Below are 11,507 nucleotides of genomic sequence, written 5' to 3'. Positions count from 1 at the left end.
GCCCAGCCCCTTCAGTGAGGTGAGGGACGGCTTCTTCATTGGTGTGGACTCAGCCATGCCCAGCCCCTTCAGTGAGGTGAGGGACGACTCCTTCACTGGTGTGGACTCTGCCGTGCCCAGCCCCTTCAGTGAGGTGAGGGACGGCTCCTTCGTTGGTGTGGACTCTGCCGTGCCCAGCCCCTTCAGTGAGGTGAGGTTCTTGGGAGATGGTTCATTGCAGCAGTGGGGACTGTGTCTTGACCTAGGAGCAGGGACACACTGCTGAGCAGCCTGTGCTTCTGCTGGAGTCCTCCTGCCTTGTAGAAGGGGGTTGCACCTGGCATCCACGAGGAGAAAAGCAGATGAGGACAGGCTGGCTTCGCTGGTCCCTGCTTGTTCAGTCTTTGGTCTGATCGGCAGTAGGAGAGCCAGGCAGGAGAGGGAAGTAGTGGAGGACCCGTGAAGCCTGTTCCCACCCAGTTGCAGGGTCCTTGGGCAGCTGCCCCACAGTGCTGTGGGCCCCATGAGTGGTGCTGACCTCAGACCTTGCCTCCTCCAGATCTCCATCAGCAGTGAGCTGCACACGGGCTCCATTCCCCCGGATGAGAGCAGCAGTGACATGCTGGTCATCGTGGACGACCCGGCCTCCTCAGCCCCTCAGTCCCGAGCCACCAACTCGCCCGCTTCCATGACAGGCTCCGTCTCAGACACGGTGAATGGTGAGTGGCACTGCTGCTTCACACAGCTTGGGCCTGGCCCGGTGCTTTGAGGAAAGCCTTGGTTTGATGTGGGTGAGGCCCTGATTCCTTCTTGGATTCTGGCATTTCCTTCCAAGAGGAGTGGAATGGAGCAAAAAGGAGGATTTATAGGATGACTCTTTCAATGGCCCTGTCAAATGAAACGGAGAAAGAGAAGATTCAGGGAAAGCAAAAGAAGAATGTTACGAAGATTTCAAACTTCTTTGTTTTCTAACCATCCCTGTCTTTCACATTTCGTCCTAATGTTTGTAGTTTTTGATTCAAGTGCGCTTGTCTAGGCCTTTATCACTTTGTTGTGCGGAGCCCAGTGTGGCTGCTGTTTCTCTGGGAGCCGAGGTTGGAAACTCTGGAGTAGAGGTTGATTCTCCAGGGCCAGGAGTGCACTGGCTAGAGTGCATGGGCGCAGAACAGGTGGCAGCTCCCTGGGGGTCATTTAGTGGTCATCTGTTAAAGAAGAAATTCAGAGTAATGGGACAGCTCTATAGAATGAACAGTTGAGGGGGTCAGGCTGTCTTTAGCTGTTTGAATTCTTAGTAACTGTGGCTCAGCGGCCCAGCCGTCAAATGGAGACACCGACCTCCTGGGAGGCCTAAAACAAACACCCTGAGAGCCAGCTTGCCTACCAGAGTAGGAGGATGTTAGCATGTGAAGAAGTTTCCTTTCTTCCTCTTTGCCCATTTGTTCCCACAGGACTTTCCGTTCAGGAAATGCCAGCTGCCGGACGCGGTCACTCAGCTCGAAGCCGAGGCCGCCCCAAAGGTTCAGGAAGCACAGCCAAAGGAGCAGGGAAAGGCCGGAGCCGCAAGTCCACAGCTGGCAGCGCTGCCGCCATGGCAGGAGCCAAAGCAGGGGCCGCGGCCGCCTCAGCAGCCGCCTATGCTGCATACGGGTACAACGTGTCAAAAGGTATGGAGGCCGGGGGCCTGCAGGCTCCGTTCTGCCCGGGGACAGCCTGGAGACTATCGAGCGCTCCGCTAGGTAGAGCAGGTGGGATACGACCACCCCCAGGCAGCTGCTTCCCAGAGCCCAGATTGGAGGCCTCTTTCTTCACACCAAGCAGTCTCTGCTCTCCTCTTGCCCTTGTGATTTGGTACAATGATACCTTTGAATTGGAAGTCACTGAAAAAGAACTGGATTTTTGGACTGTGCTACTTTAAACAGTACGAATGTTTCCTGCTTTGAGAACTGATTGTTTTCTTCCTCGATGTTTTTCTCAGAGCCACGTTTGAGTCCTCTGGGGCAGCACAGTTAACATCGATCCTGCTCTGCGTGCTCCTGATATCTCATGTACAGTAGAAGTATTATAGGCATAGATAGGAGCCCTACATGGGATGTGTTTAACAGCAGTCTAAGGCAGTATGCGGGTAAGGGGAGAGACAGGGAAGGGTCTTAACTGTGGTTGTAGATCAGAAGAAGGAAGGAACTGCTGGGCCCGATGATGAGAAGGCTGCCAAGCTGTAATTCAGAAAGTTTGAGAAGGGAAGTGGCTGTCATGGCTGTGACCTATGAAGGATAATTGTCCAGTGGAAGGCAGGACTCTGAGACGGTGAGAAGGAGAGAGATTGGTGTCAGAGCCCATTTACAGAACTGTCTGCTTATTCAAAACATGGGTTAATATTTAGCTCGTAGGATTGTTGCAGGAAGTAACTGCAGTATTGAATAGAAAGTGCTTGGCCTATAGTAAATGCTCAGTAAACATTAGTTCACTTCTCCCTTCCCCTATTGCGGGGACCCCAGCCTTTATTTGTTCATTCAGCAAATAGGAAGGCTAAGAGTCTAGCCCAGTGTTTCTTAACTTTTTGCCAGCTCGTCCTTGAAAAACCATCATGCCGGTAGTCAAGGCAACCGTGGCAGGGTCTCACCCGTGGGTGGGACACAGCATGACGGTCATTGGGGTTGCTCATGGAGACCTGGACTGAGGGGCTGAGGGGTAAAGGAGTCAGCAGGTGGGAGAGTGTCCCAAGGAAGATCAGCAGTGCTTGGTCACTGGAAATGGAGAACAAGGGAAACGACTAACTCAGAGATGACCCACAGCTCCTCTGTGGATGAGGAGAGAGGGCGTCTGCCCACCGAGTGCTTAGATTTCTTTTTAAGTAAACTAAAACCAGTCCATAAGAAACAAACGAAGCGCCGTAAGATGACATGTTTTCAGATGTAAACGGGTTTGGCTGTAAGTCAACAGGGAGTTTATTGTTGTCCCAGAGCCATCACCAAAGATGGCGGGTTTGAGCTAAGTCTTCAAGTTGGAGAGTGGCAAGGCTTAGAGAGGAGGGTTGGCCTCGTCCAGCGCGAGGAGAGCTGCATTAGTGTGGGCGCAGGATAGAGCCTGGGTAGCCTTGTGCCCTCTGGCCAGACTGATTGGCAAGTAGAGAACATCTGAAGTGAGGGAAGCAGCTTATCACAGTGGTGTCCCGAGAAAGTGCATCAGAGTCCAATTAAAGTTGTGGATCTCGTCCCCCAGCTTTGGCTCCCGCAGATGATACAGTGTGCGCTCTGCCCTGAGCACCAGGCTGACACTTAACTCCATGTGGATGAGATCGTGGGAGAAGGGCTGGTGGATGTAGTTTTTCTCTTAAAAACCTTTTACTGAAAAGACAGTTGACCAGAAGAACAAGCAAACGTGCCAGGAAGAGGTTGACCGGATGGAACTTGCCCGTCCATCTCTCCCCCAGGCCAGACTCCATCACCAGGGCCAAGGCTGGCAGGCAGCTCAGGCAGGACAGTTCCTTACACTCTGCTTGTCTCTGTCTGTCCCCACAGGAATCTCTGCCAGCAGTCCTCTGCAGACGTCCCTTGTTCGGCCTGCTGGCCTTGCCGAATTTGGACCTTCAAGCGCCTCTTCTCCCTTGAGCTCTCCTTTGAGCAAAGGAAATAATGTTCCTGGGACTCCCAAGAGCCTCCACATGACCAGCAGTTTAACCACAGATTCCCTGGTCCGGAAACAGGGCAAAGGCTCCAACCCCTCTGGGGGACGGTAACCACCTGGGCCCTCAGCTTCCTTCAGCCAAACCAGGGACGAGAGTCCTTGCCAGCGAGCGGTGTTTGGATAGCTTGCCCAGTGCAGCGTGTTACACCCCAGGACAGAGGGCAGAGCAAGGGGAGGACAGGCAGGTGGTTGGTATGAGCACTTCTATCACCTGTGTCCCAAAGGGGAGCTCTGGGGTCGCCTAAAGGAAGAAGGCCCGGGGTCAGGGATGAGCCCCACCACACCTCAGATGAACTTGCTAGCCAAGTCTTAACACCTCTTACCAGGGAAGGGCCTGAGGTCTCACCCCTTTAGATGCTCAGGCACACTGTCTCCATCCCCACTCCACTCTTCGGCGCTGGCCGTGTCCTGTGCAAAGGCTCTGCGTGCTGTGAAGAATGTTCCATGGTGGAGGCTTCTCCTAAGGTTGTGATTTCCTGTAGAACTAGGGAAGAAGTCACGTACTGGCATCCTCGGTCTTTGGGGAGCTCTTCAGGTCTCCAAACCCCATTTGCCAGGGTGTTGTCATTGAAGAGAGCAGTGAGTGTGAGAGGCGGTGGCTGTCAGAATGACAGAAGGCTGGAGGAAGGGCACCGGTAGGCAGTTGTTTTCCCAGCCTCTCCTCCCCAGTCCTGCATGGTTCACGCCAGAGAACCTTCAGGTCCCACCAGCAACTATAGCAGCAGCTTCCACCCAAGGGGCTCCCAGAAGCCAGTCCAGAGACCAGGAACCCCCTCAGTCAGCAGGACGTTCTCACTGCCCCTCTCGCAGACTCCTCTTTGCTCTTCCTGAATGCACAGTCCCCACCCCTGGCCCTCAGCCCCCTGCTTGGCTGAATGCACTGTCTGTATTGCACTGAGAAAGGCAGGGACAGGAGGAGCGAGGGCACGCTCGGCCTGACCCACTTGGCCAGGCCCGCTCGCCTGAGCTTGCCGCCCTCCGAGAGAGGCAGAAGGGTGGTGTTTCCGCCTGCCCCCAGCCTGATGTGTCCCTGGTGGAGCAGGTGCTTCTGGGAGGGCCAGCCTCTAATTTGCACACCTGAAAATCGCGGAATTGAGTTTAGATAGATTGATTTTTGAAACTTTTTTGGAGTAGGGAATGTAGGGGAATCGTTTAATTTAAATCATTAAGATTCCCCTGCCCGAACCCAGACTCCTGTGTACAGATGCTATTTAGAGGGAATCAGAAAAATGCCAAGCCTTTTTTCTCTTTGAATGTGCTGTCTATTTTTATAACTGAACTTGTACATATGTATAAAGAGAGACACATCTTTCTTTTACTAACTGGAGAAAAAATCTTAAATAAAATGGAGTGAGATAATTTTATGTACATTGGAATGTCTGTGGTCTTTGCAGCTGCATCATGGGAGCCGAGCGGGACTTCTCAGGGCAGGCGTCAGGAGAGAAGGAGGGCTGAACCCAGGCTTGCTCCTGTGGCCAGAGAGGACAGGTGGTCAGTGGGGCAGGAGTGGACTCAGTGTCTCCTCAGTGGCAGTCTTCACTGAGCTCAGGAATTTGCCTCCAGCCGTCGGGGAGGCCAGGTGCCTGGGCTGCGTGGTCAGACCCTCAGGGTGAGGGCTCTTGATGACTCAGGATGCAAGTGTGGGCACCTTGGCCCGGTCCACCTTCAAGCAGAGTTGCAAAGTGGTAATGTTAATACTGGAGGTTTCTTTCTCCAAAAAGCACAGGTAAGAGGTTATTGTAGCAGTGTGTGCAATATAGAAACTCTCCATCTAGTAGGAACTTCATGGTTCCAGTCTGTAAAACTGTGATGTGTGTGCCCATGTTTATATAAACCCCAGGTCCAGTGCACTGTGAGTGAGTCAGTTAAACCGACTGAAATGCTCGTGACCTGGGAAAGGGACGTACTGTTATCAGAGTTAGCTCTACTTGGGGGACTCACGAAGGAAGCAGGGAAACATGTTCGGAGGGATTCCAGAGACAGCAGGCTTTCCGATCAGTTGGGAAAAGAGCACCAGCTCCCTGCCTGGACGGGCGGTCGGTGTTTCTCTGATTGAGCTACAACACTGATACGTTCTTGCATCACCTTTGAGCAGAGCGCGTGCTGGCCCTGCGGCCTCCCTAGCCTTGGCTCGGCCCGCACGCCCCGCTGGTCAGGATGGACTGGCTCCCAGCGCTGCTGCTCACGCAGTCCCAGGGTCAGCTCTTCTTCATTGTGTTGGTCTCAGGGCGGCACTATCAGATAGGCTGGTTCCTGCTATTCTTGCTGGTAAACTTGACCAAGGCCTCACAGAACAAACCAGTATCAGTTTCCTAACTACCCATGCCCCGTTGTCATCCTCGCTGCGGCTGCTGGTCGGCAGACCCTGTCCGTTTTTCAGCTCTGAGCAAGGTCCCCCATGATATTACTGCTAGATCTCTGCCAGGGTCAGCTCTGAGATCCTCACACAGCTTAGCCCAGATGTGAGTGAATAGGCTAATGCCCTCTCCCAAAAAGAGCGTGAGCTTTGTGTCGGAGCCCTCCGCTCTTCAGTCCTCTCTGTCCCCAACACTGCCATACCGCTGTCACCCGTCTGCAGTCGAGTCCCTGAGGAAACCGAAGCCGACGTTTCCAACCGAGGCTGCGCCCCGCCGTGATGTCCCGCTGCTGCCCCCTCTCCCGGCCAGCCTTACGTGAGGGCAGAGCGGTGGGAGCTGAATCTTGAAAGTGAAGGTTCACGCTCATTAACAACTTGAGTCCAGTCCCCAAGTTATGACTCATGCCCTGGTCACTTCCTGTCAGAGGACTTGGCCGCCTCGTGTGAGAGCCAGCTCCCCAACCAAAAAGCTGGGAGGGCTCCTGCCAGGCTAAAGGAGTACCCTCAGCCAGCCCAGAGTCCCCGTCCTGGGGTACCAATCTGGGCTGGGTCACAGTGAGGATGGTCTCTTCAGCAGGGTCACTTGCCACGTGAGCCAGCGCTGAGAACCCTAGGTAAGCTGGATTTTAAGGTTTGGGTCTTTAGGAGGAGGTGTGGCACTCCCAGATCTGCCCTGGGGCTGCTATCCCGGTGTCCCTGCCAGAGGGGTTTGTTGATTCACCCAGGACTCTAGAGGCGCCCCCCTTGACTTGCTTGGGTCTGTGTGGTCCTGAGGGGTTAGACTGGGCAGGGGTGGGGCGGTACCATCTAAGCAAGGAGCTAGGTATTCTTGCACACCCTGCCTTGGTGTCTGCGCCTCGCTGCTGGCCTTCCAGTCCAGCCCACACGCCACCGTGCGCTGTGTCCACCGCGCCAGACCACCTGGTACTAGAACGGATGTCTTTAGTTCCCTGATAGACGTAAAACGCGGATGTTGGACTAGTTAGTGGGTTGTAGCTGTTGTGGGGAGTTTTCCAGATTCTTGGAATGTGCTGCGGTGGCTGTTGTGAGTGATGGGCAGGAGAGGGCAGGCCACCCCTCTGCAAAGTGAACCATCACCTCTGCTTTAACCTGCAGAGAGTTCAGCTGCCAAGAAAAAGAGTTCAGAATGGCCTGAGTCATTCCTAAGGCATTGCTTCTCAAACTTCAATATGCAAATGAGTCACCTTGCCGTCTTGTTAAAATGCAGAGTGTTTCAGGAAGTCTAGGGTGAGGTTCTCTGAAGTTCCAGCAGGTCCCCAGGTGATGACCATGCTAATCTTTGGACCACTCCTTCCGGGACCTTCCTGCCTGCCAATTGGAGTGAACTCTGACCTTTGCTTGCGTGCCTCCGCCCTACCTGGGGAAACCCTGTGCAGGGAAATATACCTTTATTCTCCCTGTTACTCATCTTAATCCACCTGTTGACAGAAAATGAAATCCCGACCTTTCCGGGAAAACTCAGTCCCATGTGTCCCTGTTCTGTTTTTTTATTTAGAGCTTTCAGTACAGGATTCCCATCACTGTATAGGGCGGTTTGGTTTTTTGCTTTGTCCCCTCTCCTGGGTAGCAGCTTTGTTAGGCGTATTAGGTATGGGAGAAGGTCTCTCTGATCTGCTGCTGACCCTGTCCCGCGTGGCCTTCACTGGGACGTAACCCGTCTTTGATTGTTGGCGTTCACGGTAGCAGCTGTTTCCCACCTGGACTCGCTGTTTTCTGCCGCAGTGTCCTCTTGACCACCAGACCCCTCCCAGTCAGCCTTCTCGGCTCATTCCTAAGCTCTCCCCAGGGGCATGGGGAAATGTGACTGCTCTCCCGTGCTTCTACGAGACGGAGAGTGGTGAAGCCTGCGATCTCTGCGGAGCCAGAGTTAGTGCAGGCTGCCTGGTACCTCTGTCTTCACCACGCCGGTGGAAGCACACAGATGTGGGGAGGGCAGGTTCTGTTCTGGAGAACGCAGGGCCTCTGGCTGTCTTGAAGCCGTGTGCCCAGGCACTTGCTGTGTGGTAGCAAATGATGCTGAGAAAGGTGTCTGCCTGGGAGAGAGGTCCCAGCATGGAGGACTCTGGGGTGGCAGGAAGTTGGGCCTCTTGCAGCCCTTCTGGGAATTACCCACCTATTTGCCACCTAGGAAGTGTCTGGGGCACATAGCCCCAGGACTGGGCTCTGGAGTTGCCATTCTCGTGACAGTCCCCAGGGTGAGGTGGAAAGCAAGGCAAGAGGAGGGAGGACATCCTGGGGCCCACTTGCTGGTTGTCAGGGACCCTGAGGAAGCTGGGTACCTCCCTGTCAGCAGGCCCCTGGCCGCCTCCAGTGCTCCCGCTCCTTGCTTGAGGTCCTGGGACTTAGCCGGCCTCTCTTGCTTCTTTAAGCTGCCACCACCCCCTTGCTCACTCTAGTTCCCTTTCCTTATGACATGCTCCTGCTTTTTTATATTAAAGGTTTTCTTGCTCACCAGAGCAGACACCAGGTAAAAACAGTACTGACAGGAGAATTAGAAAGCTTCAGAAATCTCTGACGGTTCTCAGAGTCCCTGGTCTACAGTTCTAGCACTTTGAGTGAGACAAGCAAGCGTTCCTGAGTGAGAGGCTCCCAACGCTCGCTCCCCTCCTCCTGGCTCATCCTTTCCTCCCGAAAGGCCGGCAGCCCGTGCTCCTGTGAGCGCCTGCTGGCCGGGCTCCCATGCCTCTGCTCTCCAGCCCCTTGGGATTTCTCTGTCCTGGGACCCAAAGGTCAAGAATGAATGCCTGGCCCCAAGGGCAGAGGTGGCCTCTCTGGGTCTGATGTGACTAGGGGTGACCTTCAGCGGCCTCTGGAGGAACAAGGGAAGCGGGGGCAAAGAGGTTCAAGTTGCAGGAGATGGGGGGAAGTTTTCTGAACTCCCCCAGCCCAGCTGATGGCCCCCCAAGGACAGCTCTCTGAGAGAATGCCCAGGAGTAGCTCAGAACGTCTTACGCCTTCTACCACTATCAGCACACAAACACTAATCCCCACCCTGCATCAGAACCACCCAGCTCTTGGCTACCAGAGAAGAGGAAAGAGGGGCTCCCCTCCCATTTTCTAGGTGAGGGATCCTGGGAAGACCACAGGCAGCTCCATGCCTTGCACCTTTGCAGGCCTGAGGGAGGAAGGGCCAGGTAGAGGGATCAATACAGTGAGTTGTCAGGGCAGCTCAGCTTCGGTGTTCCAGCCTTGCGCTCAGCCCAGTGGATGTGGAAAGGGCGGCTGAAGATCTGTTATCTGGAATCATCCCGAATAACTAAGCTGAATTTTAGCCCCTCTGAGCAGCAAGTGTAAGAACTCTCTTTAAGAGATTTATGAATGCCCGGGGAAACGGAACGTACTGCACAAACCTTAACTTGGCAGGTGCCTGCCGGCCCACTGAGCTGTGACTACCATTTGCCCCACACTAAATGGTCCCGACAGCCTCACGGGCCCATGCCTCCTCAGTGCGTTTGTACCTCCCTCGTCTAATAAACCAAACAAAACCAAACCCATTGCCCATTCTGACTCAGTGACCCTATAGGACAGGGTAGAACTGCCCCATAGGGTTTCCAAAGAGTTGTTGGATTCGAACTGCTGACATTTTGGTTAGCAGCCAAGCTCTTAACCACTGCGCCACCAAGGTTCCCCTCTTCTGATAGACCTTTTCTAAAGGTCTAAGTCATTGGAAACCACTTCACCTGATGCAGAGCTTCTGAACCAACGAAAAGAATTCTGAAGAAATAATTGTGGCGTCCCCTAGGAATAGAGCAATTGAGCGTCAGTGCGTGCTTCACCTCTGGCCGTCTCCTGGCCTTCTGCTGGGCCCAGTGACCAGGTTGGGATAAGTAAAGCCTTCTGGTTTGAACCAGTTCACTAAAGTTTGTTGATTTTATTTTACTCTGTTCTCTTTTTTATTTTTTAAAACCCAGAAAATGTATTGATCTAGGGTATTTCATCAGTTGGTGTGTGCACACTCTCTGAAGGCGACGTAAGCAAGTGTAGCTCGTCCTCAGAGGATTGTTTAACGAGGGCAAGGAGAATGACATGGGTGACCTCAACGGCAGTGTCCTTGCACCTCATCTCCACTCCCTCATGCTTTATCTTCCTTATGGGACTAGGTTGATCATCCTCAAATGTCCACTGGTTGGCCATAAACCCTCTGACAAAGTAACATCGTTGCTTATATTGGTTAGGGTAGCACACGCTGCTGAAACAAAAACCCGGAAATGCAATGGCTCAAATAAGATAAATTTATCTCTTTCTCACGCAGGAGTTTGAATTCATATCTGCTCTACTCAATCCCTCAAGGTTCCAGGCTCCTTCCGTCTTGTTTCTCCATTATCTTCATGCTTTGTCCTCCTCTGCATGGTCAATGCTGGTTTGCAGAAACGCCTTAGAGGAAGGGGAAAGACAGGACAATCTTGTGTGGCTTACAGTAAGTACTTTGGCTCATATTCCGTCAGAGAGAACTTGAGACCCAAGGACTCACCTACCTGCAAAGGAGGCGGCCGTGTAATTATGGAAGAAGAGAACGGGTTTAGGTGAACCACCATTAGTCTTGTGCCCAACACCCTCAAGGAAAACAGGCAAAAGCATTTGAGATTTGTTTACACCTTCTAGGTGCCAGGCACTGCACATGAATAGAAATGCACACACACGCAAATGCAAATGGGTAATAAACATATGGGGGAAAGTTGAACCTCATTAATCATCAAAGAAATGCAAAATAAAACAACAAGATTCTAAGCTTTTCCTATCGCATTGGCTAAGATTTTTTTTTTTTTTTTTTTGGCCAGAAATGGGAAAAATGCAAGAAAATGGGCTTTATCACAAACTCCTGTTAGAAATCAGAAGTTATAACTAACACAGTTTCAGCTTCAGGATGCCTCACTTGTGTGGGCCCCATTTGCACAGATGGCATGGAGCACTGCTTCAGCCTGGGGGACCCTCTCTAGGCCCTGGAGGAGGCATCCGGGGGATGTAACTCTACCTCCAGTAAGGACCTGCCCTTGGTGGACCTCATCCAGCATCCAGACGCCAGATCGTTGACCCCAAAGAGAAGAATCTGAACAAGACACTGTTCCACCCTGGGCCAGACTCCATGGCCAACGAGGCCAAGACTAACTGTCCCCCCAGATTTGTTCTCTTCTTTGTTCTAAAATTGATAGTGATGATGAGTGCATTAGCTGTGAGTATACAAAAGGCCATTGGATTGTGTATGCTTTAGGTGAATTGTACAGTATGTGAACTGTATCTCAGTGAAGTGGTTAAAAAACAAGCAGTCAAAAATGGAGGGGAAAACCTAGATTAAACAAGATGAATTGCTTTCTGAGCATATGTGACTGTTTTTGATACAAATGGCAATTTCATGTTTCAACCTATTGATACTTTAAAATGTCATTTCGTTTGAGGTGTTTGTTAGCTTTTTCTCCTCCTTTTTTTAAGACTCGCTCCCCCCCCCACACACACACACACAACTGCATAA

At 52.6% G+C, this 11,507-nt stretch overlaps 1 protein-coding gene across 1 annotated transcript in view; it reads left to right on the top strand.

The window, feature by feature from the left end:
- Positions 1-5,159, top strand: part of INO80 (INO80 complex ATPase subunit) — a 102,330-nt gene extending 97,171 nt beyond the window's left edge. The window contains exons 33-35 of the mRNA XM_004380644.3: positions 539-698; positions 1,428-1,643; positions 3,498-5,159. Coding sequence (XP_004380701.1) covers positions 539-698; positions 1,428-1,643; positions 3,498-3,715 — 594 coding nt within the window. The 3' untranslated portion in view covers positions 3,716-5,159. The remainder of the gene's footprint in view (positions 1-538; positions 699-1,427; positions 1,644-3,497) is intronic.
- The last annotated feature ends 6,348 nt before the right edge of the window (positions 5,160-11,507 follow it).

Source organism: Trichechus manatus, unplaced genomic scaffold, assembly GCF_000243295.1.
Source record: "Trichechus manatus latirostris isolate Lorelei unplaced genomic scaffold, TriManLat1.0 scaffold00076, whole genome shotgun sequence".
In the NCBI taxonomy this organism is placed as follows: domain Eukaryota; kingdom Metazoa; phylum Chordata; class Mammalia; order Sirenia; family Trichechidae; genus Trichechus; species Trichechus manatus.
Note: the sequence above shows the minus strand (reverse complement) of the source record. Positions and strands in the feature narration are given on the sequence as shown.